At 39.2% G+C, this 23,657-nt stretch overlaps 1 protein-coding gene across 2 annotated transcripts in view; it reads right to left on the bottom strand.

The window, feature by feature from the left end:
* Positions 1-23,657, bottom strand: part of AMPH (amphiphysin) — a 223,190-nt gene that overhangs the window by 95,928 nt on the left and 103,605 nt on the right. For both annotated transcript variants that reach the window (XM_037010906.2, XM_037010905.2), the window contains exon 2: positions 20,624-20,704. In XM_037010906.2, the coding sequence (XP_036866801.1) occupies positions 20,624-20,704 (81 nt within the window). The remainder of the gene's footprint in view (positions 1-20,623; positions 20,705-23,657) is intronic.

Here is a 23,657-nt window from a genome sequence, read left to right on the forward strand (position 1 = left end):
AAACCAATAATATTGATGCAAATCTGAAAGTCATCTTCAGTTTAACTATGCAGATTTTTGCACTTCAGACAACCTTCCAAGGCTTGGATGAGAGATGACTAACTGTGCCTCCCATTACCAGAACAACACAGTCAATATGGGGATCATTTACAGAGGAGCAACCAAACTAGACAGCAAGCCTACCTCACAAGGGGAAGTGGCAGGTACATGGAATCGGTCCTACGTGAATGCTGAGGAATGAGATTCTAAACCCTCCTCGGTTGGCATGGTTAATTAAGGCAGTAAAGTCAAAGACTAAAGCTAGGGAACAGAATAGAGTAGATGAAAGGAAACCTTCAGAGCAATAACATGACGAGCTTCCTCTAAAAGTGATTCCTTAAACAGGAAACAGGCTCCGAGGAAGTGGCACAGTGATGCCTGGAACATCTGTAGTTGGGTCACAGTTTAGTTAGATTTCAGCTCAACTTTTTTATTTATATAGGCTGAAGAGATATTCTTGCAAATGGAATGAAACAAATAAGAGTAAAAAGGATAAAAGATGGACAGGTTCTCCAAAGAATGTTTTTGTTCTCCGTCACCATCCAGTACCATGGACAGCATCACCCTTTGATTTATATCAACTAGGCAGTCTCATTTTGCTCCTTGAAAGTCAGTGAGCAAAAGACAGGAGGTATAATGGATATGTTGGGAATGAAATAAATAAAAAGACCATAGATAAAAGCCAGGGAATTTGAAGAGCAAGCACCAATAGATTCTTTTGACACCTACAGGTTTCCATTATCTGCTCCCTCCCACAGAAGTCAATTGTATAAATGTAATGGCTATTTTGAAAAGGGCTATAAGTCAATACTGTGTACATAAAACACACCTTTTCTGTAAGACCAATATTACAAAGGAGACTTAATGAGGTGGTTTAGTGGTCTGAATAACATCCCCTTCCTTTTTTCCATACAGTGAATGTTGCTACATATAAATCTGGTAAACGTAGAAACTCCTAACCAATCACATAACCATTCCATGAATATTTAGTATCCAATATGAGCAGCTCTACAGAATGACAGCTTTTTCAGTAACAACTAATAGACACCCATAAGCCAGGGCTGTCTAGCTGGAAATGGGATCATGGGAAGGTATAGAAATAATTTTTTTTCTAGGAATACCAATTTGAGAGAGTATACACCTGTGCTAATGCTAAGTGGTGAAATTAGAATACCAAACAAAACACATCATGATGACGGAAGTACAGTAACATCATCTCAAAATCTGTGCCCTTTTCCTACATCTTTACTTACTTCAAAGGAATGGAGACTTTTACACACTAGACCACAAGTTTGACCAAGACAGGAACTATATCTGAAATGTATCATTTTGTGTCCAATGCCTTGTGCCTAGTAGACAAAAACTATGTGTTGAGTCAGCCAAGAAATGCTTCTGATATATATGTATCCACAGGGAAGTTATATTTGGCCTGTTATATATGTCTACCTGGCTCCTAACTCAGCTCAGTCCCTCCAGTTGTGTGCCAGATCCCTTCTCCTCCTGCCACTCAAGGCCTCGAGTCAGTGCTTCTCCCCTTTCCCTGGTGATTCATCAAATTTTCCTTCTGTATTAAATGAGTCCCATTAGTATACATATAGTTTTGCCAACTGAAGAGAAGGTCCTCTTCACCCTACTTCCTCCCCCAGCTACAGCCTTATTTACTTGCTTCCCTCTGAAGCCAAACTTAAAAGTTTCTGTCTCCAAGCCTCCTGATGCCCTTCATCTTGCTCCATGTGTTCTCTGCTTTCTTGGTTTTTTCCCCCATAGCTCTCATCATTTTCTAGTAGACTGTATAATATGCTTACGTACTGTGTTTTGCTCATTGTCTGTACCCCTGTTTTGGAATGTAAGATTCACAATGGCAGTGACCTTTATCTTGTTCACTGAAGATTTCCAAAGGCTTAAATACAATCCTGGCATGTAGCAGAAAATAAATATAAGGCAATGGGTATCTAAATAGTTACATATTATTGTTTTCTAAACACATCCACATGCTGTCATCAATGAATTAACCTAAAAACTTCCTTGAAATCTGATGTTGAGAAAACATTTTAAATGTTAGAAAATATTTACACACTAAGATAGTCTTCAATACTACAGAATTCCTACAGAAACTTATAGCTAGCTAGTACTAGGACTATCTCTAGGTAAGCTTTATTTTGAGAGATGCAGACATACAGGAATTATAGAATACTGAGTGATTAGTGAGTTTAAACTTTAATGGGTACCCAATGTAAATTCAAGCAACAAGACTGAACAATTCTCTCACAAAAGTTTCTCAGAAGCAATGAACTGTTATCAGTTGAATATATTAATGCTCCATGGTAAAACCCCATCAGAGAAGAGTAAGCTTGCTCCAAAACTCAATCATGAAAAAAACCCCTACAAATTGGAGAATATAACTGGGATTCACAGAGAAACAATCTTTTTCATAATTAAAATTACTTACATTAGGTTAGTATAAGTATGTAAATCTCTTAGAAGATTGAAAATACTGTACACGAGAGGTGATACATATAAACAGCATTAGGACAGCTTGATTCAAATCAACTCCTCAATGTGCTGCCACCTATCATTCTGCATTGTTGACAGGCTGTGTCTGCCTGATACTCTAACGGGCAGTTTATCAAGTCAGGGTTTGGCTAAGCAAAGTTTTAGTGCTCTGAATGTAAGAAGAAACCCAACACAATCTGCAGTACCCTACAGAGCAGGGGGCTGGAGAAAGACCAATACCAACCAAGCAGAATTTTCTGCAAGTCATGCAAACATATATTCTTAAGAGGGTGATTGAACGAAATACTTCAGACACAAGGTCAGAGATTTTTCTGTGTTAAAAAATGTATGTGTGGGGTCAGACATATTTTTAATGAATGGAGAAAATGATTGGCAGAGACAATTTGGAGGCAAGTGCAGACTGGTTATAACATCCTACACACAGACACACACACACACACAATCACTTCTTGCTTTATTATACTTCATTAAAGAAAAAGAAAGGTTATAACCTGCTCTATTTCTATGTTGCTTTCTTGACCTAAAGACTATACATTTTCTGTTGGAGAGGTTTTATAGGAAGCACGATGTTCAGTAGGAGTTCCCCCTATACACTCTACTGAAATGTCATCAGAATTCTGTCCTCCCAGCCTGCCATGTCCATTTAAGACCTTGTCAGATGTTCATCCAGTATTAAAACACCTTTGTTCCCCTCCATTTAACAGCCTTGTCCATTATATAAAAGACCCAAAGGTAAGCTTGATCCAGCTTAAGGTTTGTTGTGTTCTGCTAAAAGATGGCTACCAATGGCCAATATACTGCATGTGAAGCAGTCCTCCACTTAATCCCACACACAATATCATACTGCTAATGAACGTCAGGAATATAATGACACTACATTTCGAATATCTTGACTGCTGTGGTCTTCAAGAGCCCTGATACCTCTCATCAGTATAATTCAAATATTTTATTTTTCCACCTTCCCCTGGCCATGAACAATAATTTTTCTCTAAAAAGCATGACTGAGAATACTGTCTACTTTAATTGAAGGCATTGCGAATAGACAACAGGAGGAATGAGTCTATAAATAATAAACCTGTATTTGCACCTGAGCTGCCCTAGCATGAGGAAGCCCTCAACCCAGCAATAAGATTCCACTGTGATTTCCCTCAGTGGTCACAGTGGATCAAGAATAATTACGGTTGACCCTACCACCTTGTGAAATGTACTATTACACTTCTTATAAGAAATTCCTGCTGAGGTAAGGGAGCAAAATTTTAATTACTTAAGGTTAAATACAAATAAACCATACATTTTTTGGTATCATTAATATAAAATCACATGAGCAACATTGTAGTTACTAGATTCCCCCCATTATCAAGTTCCCACCACATAACCCATTAGAGTCACTGTCCATCAGCATAGTAAGATGCTATAGAATCAATCACTACTTGTCCTCTTTGTGCTATACTGCCTTCCCCTTCCCCACCCCAACCTAATGTGTGCTAATCATAATGCACCTTATTCCCCTCCTCCCTTCCTTACCACCCACTCTACCCAGTCCCTTTCCCCTTTGGTAACTGTTAGTCCATCCTTGGGTTCTGTGAGTCTGCTGCTCTTTTGTTCCTTCAGTTTTTGCTTTGTTCTTACGCTCCACAGATGAGTGAAATCATTTGGTACTTGTCTTTCTCTGCCTGGTTAATTTCACTGAGCATAATGCCCTTTAGATCCATCTATGTTGTTGCAAATGGTATGATTTATTTTCTCCTTATGGCTGAATAATATTCCATTGTATATATATACCACATCTTCTCCTAGGAGTGGAATTCCTAGGTCAAATGATATTTCTATTTTTAGTTTTTTGAGGAACCTCTATATTGCTTTCCACAATGGTTGAACTAGTTTACATTCCCACCAGCAGTGTAGGAAGGTTCCCTTTTCTCCACATCCTCACTAGCATTTGTTGTTCCTAGTCTTTTCTACGTTGGCCTTCCTAACTGGTGTGAGGTGATATCTCATTGTGGTTTTTATTTGCATTTCCCTGATGATTATCAATGTGGAGCATTTTTTCATGTACTTGTTGTCCATCTTAATCTCTTCTTTGGAGAAGTGTCTGTTCATATCCTCCACCCATTTGTTAATAGGGTTATTTGCTTTTGGGGTGTTGAGGTGTGTGAGTTCTTTACATATTTTGGATGTTAACCCCTTGTCAGATACATCATTCACAAATATATTCTCCCATACTGTAGGATGCCTTTTTGTTCTGCTGATGGTGTCCTTTGCTGTACAGAAGTTTTTTAGCATGATGCAGTCCCATTTGTTCATTTTGGAATTTGTTTTCCTTGCCCAAGGAGATGCATTCAGGAAAAAGCTGCTCATGTTTACATTCAAGAGATTTTTGCCTATGTTTTCTTCTAACAGTTTTATGGTTTCATGACTTACATTCAGGTCTTTGATCCATTTTGAGTTTACTTTTGTATATGGGGTTAAGACAATAATCCAGTTTCATTCTCTTGCATGTAGCTGTCCAGTTTTGCCAACACCAGCTGTTGAAGAGGCTGTCATTTCCCCATTGTATGTCCATGGCTCCTTTATCATGTATTAATTGACCATATGCTTGTGTTTATATCTGGGCTCTCTAGTCTGTTCCATTGGTCTATGGGTCTGTTCTTTTGCCAGTACCAAATTGTCTTGATTACTGTGGCTTTGTAGTAGAGCTTGAAGGTGAGGAGCATAGTCCCCCAGGCTTTATTCTTCCTTCTCAGGATTGCTTTGACGGTTTGGGGTCTTTTGTGCTTCCATACGAATTTAAGAACTATCTGTTCTAGTTCATTGAGGAGTGCTGTTGGTATTTTCATAGGACTGCATTTTATCTGTAGATTGCTTTAGGCAGGATGGCTATTTTGACAATATTAATTCTTCCTATCCATGAGCACAGATGTTTTTCCATTTTTGGTATCTACTTTGTCTCATGAATGTCTTGTAGTTTTCAGAGTACAGGTCTTTCACTTCCTTTGTTAGGTTTATTCCTAGGTATTTTATTCTTTTTGATGCAGTTGTGAATGGAATTGTTTTCCTGATTTTTCTTTCTAATAGTTCACTGTTAGTGTAAAGTAATGCAACAGATTTCTGTGTATTAATTTTATATCTTGCAACTCTGCTGAATTCAGATATTAGATCTAGTAGTTTTGGAGTGGATTCTTAAGGGTTTTTTATGTACAATATCATGTCATCTGCACACAGGGACAGTTTAACTTCCTCCTAGCCAGTCTGGATACCTTTTATTTCTTTGTGTTGTCTGATTGCCGTGGCTAGGACCTCCAGAACTATGCTGAATAAAGGTGGTGAGAGTGTGGGCATCCTTGTCTTGCTTCCAATCTTAAAGGAAAAGCTTTCAGCTTCTCACTGTTAAGTATAATGTTGGCTGTGGGTTTGTCATATATGGACTTCGTTATGTTGAGGTACTTGCCCTCTATACCCATTTTGTTGAGAGTTTTTATCATGAATGGATGCTGAATTTTGTCAAATGCTTTCTCAGCATCTATGGAGATGATCATGTGGTTTTTGTCCTTCTTTTTGTTGTGGTGGTGGATGATGTTGTTGGATTTTTGAATGTTGTACCATCCTTGCATCCCAGAATAAATCCTACTTGATCATGGTGGATCATCTTTTTGATGTATTTTTTAATTCAGTTTGCTAATATTTTTTTGAGTATTTCTGCATCTATGTTCATCAGGGATATTGGTTTTTAATTTACTTTTTTGTGTGGAGTCTTTGCCTGGTTTTGTTATTAGAATGATGCTGGCCTCGTAGAATGAATTTGGAAGTATTCCCTCCTCTTCTATTTTTTGGAAAACTTTAAGGAGGATGAGCATTAGGTCTTCACTAAATGTTTGATAAAATTCAGCAGTGAAACCATCTGCTCCAGGGGTTTTGTTCTTAGATAGTTTTTTGATTACCAATTCAATTTCTTTGCTGGTAATTGGTCTATTCAGATTTTCTGTTTCTTCCTGGGTCAGCCTCAGAAGGTTGTATTTTTCTAGAAAGTTGTCCATTTCTTCTAGGTTATCCAGTTTGCTAGTATACAATTTTTCATAGTATTCTCTCATAATTCTTTGTATTTCTGTGATGTCCGTAGTGATTTTTCCTTTCTTATTAGTGATTCTGTTTATGTGTGTAGACTCTCTTTTTTTCTTGATAAGTCTGTCTAGGGGTTTATCTATTTTGTTTATTTTCTCAAAGAACCAGCTCCTTTCATTGATTCTTTCTATTGTTTTATTCTTCTCAATTTTATTTATTTCTTCTCTAATCTTTATTATGTCCCTCCTCCTACTGACTTTGGGCCTCCTTTGTTCTACTTTTTCTAGTTTCACTAATTTTGACTTTAGACTGTTCATATGGGATTTTTCCTCTTTCCTGAGGTAGGCCTGTATTGCAATATACTTCCCTCTTAGCACAGCTTTTGCTGTGTCCCACAGATTTTGTGTTGCTGAATTATTGTTGTCATTTGTCTCTATATATTGCTTGATCTGTTTTTATTTGGTCATTGATCCATTGATTATTTAGGAACATATTATTAAGCCTCCACGTGTTTGTGGGCTGTTTTGTTTTGTGTAATTTACTTCTAGTTTCATACCTTGTGGTCTGAGAAGCTGGTTGGTCCAATTTCAGTGTTTTTGAATGTACTGAGGCTCTTTTGTGGCCTAGTACATGATCTAGTCTTGTAAATATTCCATGTGGACTTTAGAAGAATGTGTATTTGTTGCTTTCAGATGGAGTGTTCTGTAGATGTCCATTAGGTCCATCTGTTCTAATGTGTTGTTCAGTGCCTCTGTGTCCTTACTTATTTTCTGTCTGGTTCAACTGTCCTTTGGAGTGAGTGGTGTGTTGAAGTCTCCTAAAATTAATGCATTCTATTTCCCCCTTTAATTCTGTTAGTATTTTTTTTCACATATGTAGGTGATCCTGTGTTGGGTGCACAGATATTTATAATAGTTACAGCCTCTTGTGGCACTGACCCCTTTATCATTATGTAATATCCTTCTTTGTGTTTTGTGACTTTCTTTGTTTTGAAATCTATTTTTTCTGATACAAGTACTGCAACTCCTACTTTTTTCTATTAGTTGCATGAAATATCTTTTTCTGTCCCTTTACTTTCAGTCTTTGTATGTCTTTGGGTTTGAAATGAGTCTCTTGTAGGCAGCTTACAGACAGGTCTTGTTTTTTTATCCGTTCAGTGACTCTATGTCTTTTGATTGGTGCATTCAGATTATTTACATTTAGGGTGATTATCGATAGATATGTTCTTATTGCCATTGCAGGCTTTAGATTCACGGTTACTAAAGGTTCAAGGGCAATTTCCTTACTATCTAACAATCTGATTTAACTCACTGAATATGCTATTACAAACACAATCTAAAGGTTTTTCTTTTTCTCCTCTTTTTTCTTCCTCCTCCATTCCTTGTATATTAGGTATCATTCTGTACTCTTTGTCTATCCCTTGATTGACTTTGGGGGTAGTTTATTTGATTTTGCATTTGCTTAGTAATTAATTGTTCTACTTTCTTTGCTGTGGTATTATTTCCCTGGTTACAGGTATTTAGCCTTAGGAATACTTCCATCTATAGCAGTCCCTCCAAAATGTACTGTAGAGATGGATTGTGGGAGGCAAATTCTCTCAGCTTTTGCTTACCTGAAAATTATTTAATCCCTCCTTCAAATTTACATGATAATATTGCTGGATTCAGTATTCTTGGCTCGAGGCCCTTCTGTTTCATTGCATTAAATATATCATGCCATTCCTTTCTGGCCTGTAAGGTTTCTGTTGAGAAGTCTGATGATAGCCTGATGGGTTTTCCTTGATATCTGACCTTTCCTCTCTCTAGCTGCTTTTTAAAGTCTATCCTTATCCTTGATCTTTGCCATTTTACTTATTATATGTCTTGGTGTTGTCTTCCTTGGGTCCCTTGTGTTGGGAGATCTGTGCACCTCCATAGCCTGGGAGACTATTTCCTTCTCCAGATTGGGGAAGTGTTCAGCAATTACCTCCTCAAAGACAGTATCTATCCTTTTTCCTCTCTATTCTTCTTCTGGTACCCCTATGATGTGAATATTGTTCCATTTGGATTGATCACACAGTTCTCTCAATATTCTTTCATTTTAGAGATCCTTTTTTCTCTCTGTGCCTCAGCTTCTTTGTATTCCTCTTCTCTACTTTCTATTCCATTTACCGTCTCTTCTACTACAGCTAATCTGCTTTTAAATCTCTCCATTGTATGTTTCATTTCAGATATGGAATTTCTTAATGATTGAATCTCTGTCCTAAATTTGTTCCTGAGTTCTTGAATATTTTTCTGTACCTCCATGAGCATGTTAATGATTTTTATTTTGAACTGTCTTTCAGGAAGGTTGGTGAGTCCAGTTTCATTTGTCCCTTTTTCTGGTGTTTGAGATTTTTGTTTGAACCAGGTTCCTTTGATGTTTCATATTTGTATGTGGCACCCTCTAGTGCCCAGAAGCTCTAGTCTCTGGAGCTGCTCATCCCCTGGAGTGATGTTGGGGTTGCAGGGGAGCGGCTCTGGTATCTGGGGGGAGGAAAAAGCTGTTTCCTGCTTCCCAGCTGCAATGCCTGTCTCTACTGTCAGAATGAGTAGGCTGAGCACACAGATGTAAGCCTCTGCACTGTGTGTCTTTAGCTGCCATAGGCAAGGCCTCCCTGTGGCTGGCCTGATGCCAGGGCAGGGAGTGCCAGTTTAGGTGCTGGTGCCAGGAGGCTGGGAGGAAGGCATAGCAGGCTGTGTATCACAGTGGGTGGCCTCAGAGCTGCATAGCTGGCCAGGGGCATGGAGCGCCTGAACCTTCTGAAAGTTCCCAAACTGCTGGGCAGAGCACCCAGACAATCTTGTCCACCTATCCTTCTCCCACACAGCAAGCTCGGTGAAAATCCCACCCCTTCAGCAACCCTCTCACTGTTAGGAAGCCTCTCAGACTGCCCACATTTCCTTTGTCCCAGAGCGGCCAGATGTGGATCTCTGTCTTCCACAAACGGCTGGAATCTCAGTCTCTCCAAATATTCCTCCTGTCTTAGCTTTCCAACCTCACTAATCTCCAGAGCACCATGCAATGTAGGTTTGTGCTCCTGAAGCAGATCTCCAGGGCTGGATGTTCAGCAGGCCTAGGCTTCCATCCCCTCCCCGCTCATTTCTCTTCCTCCTGCCAGTGAGCTGGGGTGAGGGAAGGGCTTGGGTCCCACTGGATCAAGGCTTTGGTATGTTACCCTGTTTCATGGGGTCTTCTCTGTTCTCCAGGTTTAAGCAGTTGGGTGCAGCCTTCTTTCCTGTTGCTCTTTTAGGATTAGTTGTACTAACTATATTTTCATATTATATGTGGTTTTGGGAGGAGTTTTCTGTCTCACCTCTCATGCCACCATCTTGAATCTTCTCCTCTAAACCATACATTTTTAATTGATAATAACTGTCATCCTGTTAAAGGCTAACAACTTTGGGCTAAAGCTAATAGCTATGTCTTTACAACCTATGTATTCTGTCATTTGACACAGACCTCACCACTCCTTATTGTTTTGCTCCTTATCTACTAAGTGATCATTCCTGGCAGCATCACTAGAAGTGATGCTGTGTTCTCCCCAGTTCATGAAAGCAGGACACAGAGGATACAGGTTCCCTCCCCATCTCTGTAAGAATGTGAGTCTCTAACTTCTACCTGAGAGCACAGCAGTACAAGCAGTATAGGCAGTAAGTTTTTTCTAGGTAAGCCTGTGAAAGGGGCTATTTTCCAATTGAAACTTTTATTGAAATAATTACAGAATCACATGTAGCTATTAAAAAGTAATACAAAAAAAAATCTCTTGTATCCTGTACTCTATTTCCCCCAGTGATAACATCTTGCACAACTACACTAAGTACACTGTAACAACATAGATACAATTCATTGTCTTATTCTTATTGACCCAGTTTTTACTTGTATTCATGTAGGTATATGTATCTAGTTCTATACAATTTTTATCATATCTGTCATTTCATGTATCCAAAATACCAGTTAGGATATAGAACTGTTCCATCAGGACAAGGATCACTTGGGTTGACTTTTGTAACCATATCCATCTCCCCTCTTCCATCCCTAGCCACCCACAACCACTAATCTTTCCTCTATTTCTGCCATTTTTCCATGTCAAAAATGTTACATAATGGAATTATATAGTATCTGATATTTTAAGACTGGCTTTTTTTCACTCAGCATAACTCCCCAGAGATTTATCCAGGTTACTGCATCCATCAGCAATTACCTTTTATTACTGAGTAGTATTCCATGGTGAAGATATACCACAGTTTGTTTAACTATTCATCTGTTGAAGGACAGCTGAGATGTTTCCAGTTTGGAGCTACTACAAATAAAGCTTGTACAAGCATTTGGGTTTAAGTTTGTGTGTGAATATAACTTTTCATTTCTATGGAATAAATGTCCGAGAGTGCAGTTCTTGGGTGGTATGATAGTTGCATGTTTAATACTTCAAGAAATGGCCAAAATGTTTACCAGAGTGGCTACAACATTTTACATGATGTATGAGTGATTCAGTTTCTCCACATCCTTGCTAGCATTTAGTTTTGTCCCTAATTTTTATTTTAACCATTTTGAGGCCTGCCATGATGATATCTTACTGTGGCTTTAATTGGCATTTCTCTGATGGGTAAATATGTGTTGAACAGCTTTTCATAGATGGCTTCTTTACCATCTAGATATCCTCTTCAGTGAAATGTCTATTCTTAGTGTTTGTTCATTTTCTAATTGGATCGTGTTTTGTTTTGTTCTTTACTGTTGAGTTATTAGTGTTTCTGATATGTTCCAGATTCTAGTCTTCTTTTGGTTATACAAGTTTCCAGATATTTTCTCCCAGTCTGCAGCTTGTCTTTATTTATTCTTTTAACAGTTCTTTTGCAGAGCAAAAGAGATCCAATTTATCAAATTTTCCTGTTCTGGATTATGCTTTTGGTGTGAAGTCTAGGAACTCCTGCCTAGCCCTAGATTCTGAAGATTTCTCCTATTCTTTGTTACAAAAATTTTAAAGCTTTTTATTTTACATTTAAATCTTTGATAGATTCTGAGTTAACCTCTGACTATGGGTGGGGTTTAGATCAAGGTTCATCTTTTTTTTGTCTTTGTCCAATCAGTACAGCACCATTATGAAAAAGGTGGTCTCTTCTCTATTGAGTTGCTTTTGCACCTTTGTCAAAAATCAGTTGAGCGTATTTGTGTGGGTGTCTGCTTTTATTTCTGGGTTATCTATTCTGTTCTATTATCTATGTGTCTATCCTTCTGCTGATAGCACACTGTCTTGATTAGTACAGCAATATAATAGACCTTAATAGTGAATAGAGTGATTCCTCCTACTTTATACTTCTTTGCCACTGTTTTAGCTATTCTAGGGTCTGTATGTTTCCATATAAATGCTACAATAAGCTTTCCTACATCTGTTAAAAAGAAAACCTGCCCTATAATTGCCATGAAATTTCATTAAATCTATAGATCAGTTTGGGAAGAAATGACATCTTTACTATGCTGTATTTTCTGATGCATGAACACAGTATTTCTTTCCTTTTGTTTCCTTTTTCTTTGATTTCATTCATTAGCACTTTGTAGTTTTCAGCATAAAGACCCTGTACATGTTTTATTAAGTGTGTACATATATATTTTTTCTTTAGAAAGATTTTAAATGTTATTATGTTTACAATTTTGCTTTCCACATGTTCATTGTTAGTACCTAGAAATGTGATTGATTTTTTTGTGTTAATACTGTATCCTGTGACCTTGCTGAGCTCACTTATTAATTCTAGGAGTGTTTTACTGATGCCCTAGGATTCTCTATGTATACAATCATGTTATCTGCAAACCAGGACAGCTTTATCTTCCTTTATGATCTGTGTGTCTTTTATTTCCTTGTTTTTCCTTATTGTGCTGACTAGAACTTTCAGTTCTACACTGGACAGCATTGGTGAGACCAGGTACCCTTGACTTGTTCCTGATCTTAGGGAAAAAGCATTCAGTCTTCTACCATTAAAGATGATGTCAGCCTTAGTTATTTTTGTAGCCACTCTATCAAGTTGAGGTAATTCCCCTCTACTAACTTGCTGAACATTTTCATTGTGAATGGGTGTTGGATTTCATTACATACTTATCCCATACCAATTGTATGGTCAGATGATTTTTTTCTTACTTACACTGATTATATGATGGATTACATAGATTGATTTTGGAATGGTAAGCTAGCCTTTGATATCTGGAAAAAATACTACTTGATCATGGTGTATAATTCTTTTTATATATTGTTGGCTTCGATTGCTGATATTTTGTTAAGGACTTTTATGTCTAAATTCATGGGACATATTGACCTGTAGCTTTCTTTTTTGATATACTGTCATTGTCTGTTTTAGTATCAAGGTAATATTGGCCACATCTTCTATTTTCAGGAAATGAATGTGTAAAACTGGTGTTAATTCTTCTTTAAATGTCAGAATTGCCCTGAAGATTTCTTTTGCTAATTTTAAACTGAAAATTTAACTTCTTTAATGGTTAGAGGGCTATTCAGATAGTCTATTTCATCTTTATTAAGTTTGGGCAGTTTATTACTGAGGAATTGGTCCACTGTGGTTGTCAAAAAGTTAAACATGCAAATAAAAGGGAATGCATCAAATTAAAAAACTTTTGCACAGAAAGGAAACCATCAACAAATGAAAAGGTCACCTACAGAATGGGAAAACATATTTGCAAATCATATATCTGATAAGGGATTAATATCCAAAATACATTTAAAAAACTTATACAACTCAATAGCAATGAAACAAACAATCCAATTAAAAATGGGCAGAGGTCAACTGAATAGACATTTTCCATAGACCTACAGATGGCCAATGGGTCCATGAAAAAGTCCTCAGCATCACCAATTATCATGGAAATGCAAATCAAAACCACGATGAGATATCACTTCGCATCTGTTAGAATGGCTATCAACCAAAAAGACAAGGGATAACAAGTGTTGGTGGATGTGGAGAGAAGGGAACCCTTTGGCACTGTTGGTGGGAATATAAATTGATGCAGTCACTATGGAAAACAGTACGGAGTTTCCTCAAAAAATTAAAAAACTGAGCTACCATATGATCCAGCAATCTCACTTCTGAGTATATATCAGAGGAAAGGAAAACAAGATCTCAAAGAGATATCCACACTCTCACACCACTGTAGCATTATTCAAAAAACCCAAGATATGGAGACAACCTAAGTGTCTGTCAATGAATGAATAAAGAAAATGTATATAATGCACACAAACACACACACAATGGAATATTACTCAGCCATGAGACAGGAGGACATCCTGCCATTTGCAACAACATGGATGGACCTTGAGGACATTATATGGTAAGTGAAGAAAGTCAGACAGAGAAAGACAAGTACTGTATGACCTCACTTATATGTGGAGTCTAAAAGAGCCAAATTCATAGAAACAGCAATTATAATGGTGATACCAGGCTCTGCGGAGTGGGGTGAAGGGGAGATGTTGGTCAAAGGGTACAAACCACCCATTACTAGATAGATACGTTCTGTGGATCTCATGGGCAGCATAATGATTTACACTTAATAATACTCTAGTATATACTTGAAAGTCACCAACAGAATAGATCTTAATATTCTCACCGTGAAAAAAAGAAATACTAATTAGACAATGTGACTCTATGGAGGTAATCATTTTGCAATATGTAAGTATTAAATCAACACCTTTGTATCTTAACCTGGCCCAATATTATTGTATGTCAACTATACCCCAGTAAAGCTGGTGGTGAGAAAAGAAAGAAAGAAAAACAAGAACTAAATAAGGCTTTTCTTGACCTGTTTACCTATCCAGGCTCATTTCACACCCTCACTCACCCTGTTCAGCTCTTAGCATAAAAATTACTAAATTGTTTAAAATTTTTCAAAGGTGGTGTTCTCTTTCTTAACTTCTGGCTTTTACACATGCCATTTTCTTTCATAGGTGACTCTTCTGTCCTGTCCTTGTTAACAATAAAGAAATAGAGCTGTTCATTGTATTCCCTTAGCCCGTAGGATCTATAGTGATATCTTTTATTTCCTTCCTGATATTGATAATTTTTGTCTCCTTTTTTGTCAGTTTTGCTAAAGGTTTATCAAATTGATTGATTTTTTTCAAAGAATCAGCTTTTTATTTCATTTGTTTTCACTACTGTTTTCCTATTTTCAGTTCCATTGATTTCTGCTCTTACCTTTTCTCCTCCCTTCCTGCTGCTTGCTTGGGGTTTGTTTTGCTCTTTTTCCGCTTTCTTGAGATAGGCACTTAGATTATTGACCTGAGACATTTCTTTGTTTCCAATGTAAGCATGTAATGCTATAAATTTCCCTTCCATCATTGCTTCAGCTGTTTTGAAAGATAATCTCCTCATTTTCAAGGCGTTATATTTGCTGCACTTATGTGACCCCCAAATAAGCACCCTTCATTTTTTCTTCAGAACCTAATACTTTCTATACTTTGCCCTATGAAGCCTGAGTATCTAAAAAGAGGCGTATTAAAGTCCTTCTCCCTGAGGTGTGAGCAATATGCATTTTCTCTCCCCCAGGGGCGTGCGTGGCTTCCCAGGGCCTTCCATGTCCACAGCAGTCACCTAGGGAAGGAGGTCTGCTCCCTGCACCCTGAGTCACACCTGCCATAGACATCTGAGCTCTGCAGACCATACATAATTCAGAGCCATCAAATCTCTATCCATATTTTGTCATAAAGGCACTAAATATAGACACCAAACATGGATTGAAGTTTCAAGAACTAATCAGAGGAAGCGCCTGAAAAAAACTGTGAACAGAGACGGAAGCACTGGTCCTTGCTGGGCTACCCCTGGGCCAGCAGCACCAGCATCACCTGGAACCCATCAGAAATGTAACTTCTCCAGCTCCCCCAGCCCTGCTGCACTGGAAGCTGCAGGTGGGGGTGGCCAGCAATGTTTTGTTCCGAGGCCTTCTCTGTGGTTCTGCTCAGCTGAAGTTTGAGAACCTCTGCTCTGGTGGGCAGGACACTCAGCACCTGAGGTTCTCACTCAGAATCCAGAAGGTCTGGGGACCTGACAGGAGGCTCTGTAGGCTGACTGAGGCTCTTTGAGCTCCGGCTAGGATGCTGTCCTTTAGAACTGGATCATTACACCACACAGACCCAGCAGGCTCACATTCAGTCAAGGCGGAGGCCATTTCACAAGGTCACTATTGAAATAACAAAAGGTAGGTAAACTAACATATTCACATCATCTGTGAATCAAAAAGCAGTTACCTTCTTGTTATCTGTGGTCAAAAGAAGCAGTTCTAATGTACCTGCTAGCTAGGCCTATCTGCTCAAGAAAATCTCAAACATCTTCATGATGTTAATGTGACTTGCCAGAAATAAGAAGTTTATCTGCACATCAACACACCGTGGGAGTATATTTTGTATTTATGTTCTTTTTTTTAACACATCTTTTCTGTAATTTTTTATTTTTAATTATTTATATGCATACATCCTTAAAGATGTTGTGAAAGTGCTTAGAAAAATTCACACAATATTCAATATCTCTTCTGCCCAGAAATAAAAACAGGCTCAAAATTATCATTTCTGGCACTAGTTCAGCTTCAAGTTTAATGAGTATCTTAAAACTTATGTGCAAAGCACTAGATTTGGTGGAGAGAGAAAGATAAAAGCAGCCACACAGGATCCCTGTATGTAAGAAGAAGGCTTGACTCCAGCTTTCACAGTCACTGCATTATCCAAATAATTGGAATCACTGGTTCTGAATTCTCACCATTAGAGAGAATTTCAAGGTACCAGTATTTTCTTCCTTCTTCATATTTAAAGAGGATGAAAAGCTGTGCAGGTAAGTAAAGGGAGACTCCCCTTCCCTGTATTTGAAGCGTTGTTCTCAGATCACACCTCCATTGGGTCACCGAAATGACCAAATACCTGGTTGCCTGGGCCCATGCTGCCCGAGTTATTTTGTCATTGTAATCAGTACACTGAGAAGCATGGCATCTTAGTGGGCAAGCTGATTAGCAAGAAGGAGGGAGAGAGGCCAAGGACCTTCTTTACACTTTGGGACCTTCTTTCTGCTAATTAACGGATCTGTCAGCAGGCAACTGGGTGAACTGAAAGAAGCTGATGTTCATGCCAGTCAATTCTGCTACTTAGCGGCTCTGGGAAAAGAGGCAAAATAGAATGGAAAAAGAAAATCCTCTGGGGAGGAAATGTTGAAGTCAGAAATCATTTCTTCCTGCTGAATTTTGATAAGCCTTGCTCTCCTTAGCACTTGTCATCATGGAAAAATCCCAAGTGCCTGGTAGAGGAGTTCCCTCCATTCCCTTTTTTCCCATCCTACCCTCCCTTTTCTTCCTTGTTCTAGTTGAGCAGCTTATAAAATCTGGACCACAAAAACTACAGCAATTGAGGGGGGTGGGCAATGGACAATTGAGAGAACATGTACAGACTCTTCACTCATGCTCTCAGTCTTACACAAAACACCTTTTAGGAAAGGGGGTATGGGGTTGGAATAAGATAAAAACTAAGCTTCAAGGTAGAGTTCAAACACAGACCCTTCTGCCCCCTTTGTTTCCAATATGAACAAGCAGGGAACATATCAATATGATGACTGTTTCGATTTTACATAAGGAAATTTAAAAGCAAATTTATTAGGCCCCAAAATGTTTGAACACTTTGTCAAACATTCTAGAATGACCTACTTTGGCTAGAGTACTAACTGCACATGGCCAGATGACTATCATGTAACACATAGTCCAAACACTTTTTATTTTATACTGTAAATAGTATCTGTTTGGATCTTAAAAATACATATTCATGAAAAAAATATGAAATCTAGATCTCACAGGTCAGATAATGTCTTTAGAGTATGTTGCCTTTAGATAATGCCTCTGCCTTTACTGCAGTGATTCACTGTTACATAATGTGATCATAGGCCTTCTAGGGGTCACCACAATCTTAGTAGATCCTTCTTACCATGTTAATGCTTCAGTAGAAGCACCACATCTTTCTCAGCATATGCAACAGATGTGAGCTGGTCACCAGTACATTTTGGGGGTTAAAGGGATACATTTTTCTCTGATAAATTCAGCCTTCAGCTCTTCTTCCCAACCTTTAATATATTTCCATGGAAAATTAATATATCTCTCTCTTACCCTCCTACAGACAGGGTCAAGGTACCATCCCTCCACACTGCACTAAAATGACTATAAATTTACTCTTTTGGACCAAAACAAAAAATCTCAAAATGAAACATGTTTTTGATTCAAAAATGCTTTCAAAGGGAGCCACAGAGGACTTCTACATATCCATTCTATTTGCTTGACCCTTACAAAGTAGAATTGCTTGTTGAAATTTCCCCACATTTTGAAGTTTTATTCAGGTCTTGAAATCTGCTAATATTCTTGAGAGGACTAAGGCACTGATGTCCAAGAATGACAGCATCTCCTTTTAGCAGTGACCGCATCTGGGGCAGTCGGCGGGCAGCGGTAGGGGATACAGCGGCTGTGGCAGTGGAGGGCTCCTGCACGGCCCACCTGCTCAGGCCACTCCTGGTCTGGGCCCAGGACACAGAGTCTGAGGCTTGCAGGCGAGGCAGACTGTGCTCTTCTCACCGCCTTGGCACTGGGACTTTGGGGCTGGAGACTGTTAGCTTTTGATGTGAGCTGCATGTTTCACCGGTCCTCAGCCTGTCTTTCCGATATGACAGAGGGGAATTTGAGTTTGTAGATAACTGTCTGGTGAGGGAACACAGAGGCCGGGGTGTGGTGAAAGGCCTAATGTTACCAGAATGCCTCCGAAGACCTGCTCCTGTTTTCCTGACCAGGCTGCTGAGCGTCTCCCCTTACTAATGAAGTGACTGTGGCCAAGTCATTTTATCTCAAAGAATGTGCCTCCCTCACAGTGTTGTTGTGAGAACTTAGTGAAGCGAAGTGTTTTGTGAACCATAAGAAACAATAAAAATAAAAAAGGATGAGAGTATACTCCTTGCTCCGTAACATGGAAAACATGTATAGTGACAAGAATAGATGCAGAGCAGCATTATAAAGCCACCCCACGATGCTGCTCTGAGCGGCACAGATCATTTAACTGATGAAGCTGATGATTTAACCCAACAGCTTTTTCTCTAGTACCCTGGACAAAAAACAATCCTCACTTGGTTTAGTCAACAAAGTCCAAAAAGGGGCAATAAAAATTCACTGTAATTGGAAAATGCAAAGTGCTTCCTACTCATGAATGCATTCCTGAACTTGATACTTCTGGGGCTCTAACAATATCAAAATGCCATAAAAATGATAGAGAAAAAGATCAAGAGCCAAGAACTAATTAATTAGCTCCACAGAGACACATCAGGACAGGAAGCCTGGGTTTCAAGGGGTTAAGTGTAAATCCTCAAGTAGGGAAAACAGTAAACATGCGTCATTTCTTCTACCCAAATCAAACTCCCTAAAGCAGATTTATGGGGTAACCCTCAAAGCACAGGGCACCTATTGACAAGGTCTCCTGTGGGACATTGCTGTAACCCAAGACAATGGTCTATATGAGTGTTATTATCCAAGTGCATGAGAGGATGTTTGAGACCTCACCACATGAGGACATGAGGAGCCATGGAGAATCTGTTCAGGAGGAGACTGGGAGATGACCTGGCCTGTGGGCCTAGAGCCAACATTTGTCTAGAAATTCTCTTTTAACTTCATAAATCCGAAGCTCTCAGTTACTGGGACATGTTCTATTTTTCCATTACTGTCCTTTTCTCCAGCTCCCTTCTCTCTCTCCTCATTTTCAGCTGGAACAAGATTGCTATTACTTAGTAAAATGAGGACTATGTGCACACATCAACTCAAGTCTTAGGATGAAATTGGATATATTCAGGAATATGTCTTGGTGAGGACCGGTCTACCAGGCTCTACGCCTACTGGATTTTATAACACCTCTTGGTGAGGCAGATACAACATGTCTCCAGCGAGACAAAAGGTGGGGATCCTGGTACACATGTCGGAGAAAGAAATCTCCAGGATCAGGGATCTGCAAACAGGAGCAAAGAGGGGAATAAAACCTGTGATTATCCCCCATTATTTCTGGGTTGTCATCCCAAAAGCCACAGCTTCCTCCGGGAACAATGGCAGCTCCAATGACGGCAGGAAAATAAATGTGTCCTCACACTGTCTCCATGTCCAATCCCCACTTCCCAGAGTCTGCTGGCCCCGCCTTCTTCCTGCCACACCTCCAGCGCAGTCTGAAGGTTTGAAGCTTCTAACCCCAGAGAGCCCTGCCTGTATCTCCCCTCCCCCTGACCTCATGCATGCTCTCTAAGAGCCATGTTCTAGCCAATTATTCAAGCCTTAGACATATAATCAGATAACTTAAAAGTTAGTTTGTTTCTTTATCCAAGTGTCCATTAAACACATAGCAGCCCACTGAGGGAACAAACAGTACAAACCATGTTTCTCAACCTTTTTCTCATTACCACCTCCCCTGAGGAGTCTTATTAGACATTTTTTCCTAATCACATACCCCTCCCATGAAATTTTAATATCATAAGTAAACTTTATATCTGTTTCTGGGATGTATACACATAAAAATATATACATTTCTTCACCTACCAAGAACCTGTTTTCACCCTCTTGGGGGAGATAAAATCCCCATTGAGAATGTATGATCTTGAAGCATGGAACAATTAAAATAATTCTGCCAGAAGTATTTAACTTCTGCTTCTTTAATTTTTAGTGGAATATAAATCACCAGAAACATTATCTTTCCTTTACAGCAGAAATCTGTACTGAAGAGCCCCAGAGAAGCAAAGTCTTAATCTCCTACAATTCCAAAACACAAATCTTCCTGCAATGCCTCCGGCCTCTTCCTTTACCGTACACAAGGAAGTCTACAAAAGAAGCAAGTGTTGCCCTCTGATGAATGCCAACCCCAACAGTGAAGTCCTTCACTCAACCTCAAAGCATCCTGGCTACATAGCAAGGCACCAACAGAGTCGTCCCACTCCCTAAACTAGACCCACGCGCTTACCTCTTGCCGTTTGAAGTTCTGGACATACTCTTCAAACTGTTCATCTTTTGTCTCATCAGCTTTCCCCAGCTTCTGAAGAACCTAGATTGCAAACACAACAAAATGGCTTGATTTAACAATGTTCTCAAATAAAGGCAAAGCAGGACTGCTGTTTTGCTCTTCTGAGGAGCCCTCACTCGGCATAGCTAAATTTTCTGTCCCGGAAGCATGTTGGCTTGATGGCTTTGGAGTGGAACAGACCTGGATTGTAATCTCAATTCTGCCGCTCATAGGCTGTGTGACCTTGAGCAAATGTCACACTGCACTGCATTTATTGATTTACATATGTTTCCTTCAGGAGGCTTTACATAACTTAAAGACAAAGCCAGGACTTATCTGTTTGTCCAAAGCACCTGGCACAATGCTTGATGTGCAATAGGTACACAGTTGTTTGTTACACAGTGAATTGAAGTTATCTGACTGAAGTATTGCCATAGTTCATAGGGATGGTACTAGAATCACTAGAGCCAAGCCCTGGTAAGTTTTCCCCCACCATCTTCTGATAGTCCCTTCAACTCAATAAACCCTTATAGAGGCACTGGAGTACCCGAGGCCCCATGCTAAGCACTAGTCATCCAGAAATACAAAGACAAATAAAACCAGACTCCAGCACTTGATCTTAAGAAATGTATAACCCAGTGGAGGAAATTAGGCAGGTTCACAAATAGCAAATCAAATGCAATGCATAGTAAACAATGTGAGGAATTTACAAATATTATTAGTAACATCATTATGGCTGAGGTCTTCCAGGAATGCTCTATGGAATTCACTCAAACTGTGCTGGAAATCCCAGCAGACAGGAAGATGGCACATTGCATTCCAGCCAAGGAAGTCACCCAAGCAAAGATCTCTGGGAAAATCATTATTCATTGTGGGACTGGGCAAGAACAGCTCTGTCTTCCTGGAGCCCAGGACTGGGTACCAGGACTAGTTCTTAGAGATAAAGCAGAAAGTTACTTTGGAACAGAGCAGAAGGACCCTGACAGCCATGACCGGGGTCACTATTTAACAGTTCCTAAAACATCAACTTATTCAATGATATACAAACTACATAAACACTGCCTTCTCGAAATACCCACACGCCAGTATTTGATTTGGCATCACCAAATATATTTTTATGAAACATAAACATTTGGCATCAAAACATATACTCACACAAAACGCTTTTTGTGACAAGGCTTAGCATCAGATTATGCTAATTTGTATACTCAAATCAAAGATAGAACCTTGTACAAATTAGGACCTTTTAATGCAGACTCTCAATGCAAAGACAGAGTGACAAAAAACACCTAAACACTTAAGAAGAGATTAAACAAATCACTGGGGTCCTTAATGTGCTGCTGAACTTGTACTTCTTACTGGCTTCCTATGACTGGGCTATTCTACAGCTCAATAGTCAGAGGTTAGGTGGAAGACTTTTGTCAGGAAAAGATGCAAACCATTTCTGTTCAATGGAAAGAATAACCCTAAAGATAATAGTTTATGATCCTATAGGACATTAACCAGTTTTGTAACTAACTCAGATCTTATTCTAAAATCTCTTTATTAAACAGCCCATAAATACTGAACTCCTCAAATATTCTTTCAACCAATTTTAACATCTTACTGTACACCTTGTTAATTAATGAGCTGCATAAAATCTGTGACATGCTTATTTTACATTTATATGAAAATCTTGTCTTGAACTTTTGAGAAACTACACAACAGGGCCAGCTTTGAAATGTTATATAAATACAAAATATTGTTAGTATTATTTCATTACTATTGTAAAAGAGATAAGGCGAGGCAAAATTTCACAGGCCATGTTCTCAAAAGAAGTAAAATCTAATGACATAGGGATTCTTGGTCTTATTACAAGATCTCTTCCCATCTACTCCCCATATTATCATTCTAAAATAACTCTAAGAAATAAGCTCTCTTGATTGCTTCTTTCTTCTTTCTACCCTTTTAAAAAAATGCTTATTTTAAAGCTAGGTTTCCCAAATGATCTCTTCACACACACACACACACACACACACACACACACACACACACACACATACTCCAAAGGTAATGGGGGAAAGACACCTAGCATTTACCACATGACTTTTTTTTTCCTAACTCTGAAAATATACTAATTCATAATGGTCTCGTTACTCTAGATCAGGTAAGTCATTGAGAAGTGGTAACGCCGCACCTGATGCAGCAGTTCACAAAGGCCAGGACAGGCTATCAAACTTCTGAGCAAGCAAGCAACAGTCTAATCCTCAGTTCTAGAGCCATTTGCTAGTGAAAAGGACTCTCATCTCAGCGTGTGGGGGAAGAGAGGTAGATGTTTGCTGAGCGCCCACTATGTGCCTCAAACCACAGAGAGCGATTTCCATGTTGCAGCTTTAATCTCTCAGTGCCCCTCTCTGGTTCTTATTTAATCCATACGACAGATGACAAAACAGGCTCATGTAGTTGGTAAGTGGCTTACTGGAGCCCCTCAGGAAAATCCCCTTTCTGAGGTCTGACAGCATTGCCGCCACCCCCACCTAGCCCTTTTCTTCTCCCAGGAAGCAATTGGGAATTATTCATCATCACTATTATACTAGGATTCTCACTCAGAGTCCTGAAGGCTACTGTACTCTAAGAAAGGCCTATCTGTGAGGAGACATGTCCACAGCTGTGGAGGGAAGCTTTCACAGACCCCTGGGCGAAAGTCCGTCACTTAAATTTTAAATGATGAGTCCTTGCTTTCCATTTTCCATAAATTGTGTAGTATAACTAAAGTAGCCCAAACAACAAAAACTGCTCCTAGGTGTACAGAGAAACACAAGAATTCCAACTGGATGCCACCCCAAGCCCACGCTCTCTCTTCCAAGGAAAATAACAAAGGATCCAGAACTCTCTGAGTCTGGCACACCCACATCCTGATGCCAGCTGCTCTGATGGCAGCAGCCACAGAGAAAGGAGGGAAGGTCCGGGACAGAGGCAGGAAGGGACCCTGCCTTCGTTAGGAACTCTGTGCCAG

The sequence above is a fragment of the Manis javanica genome, chromosome 6 (assembly GCF_040802235.1).
Source record: "Manis javanica isolate MJ-LG chromosome 6, MJ_LKY, whole genome shotgun sequence".
NCBI classification, from domain to species: domain Eukaryota; kingdom Metazoa; phylum Chordata; class Mammalia; order Pholidota; family Manidae; genus Manis; species Manis javanica.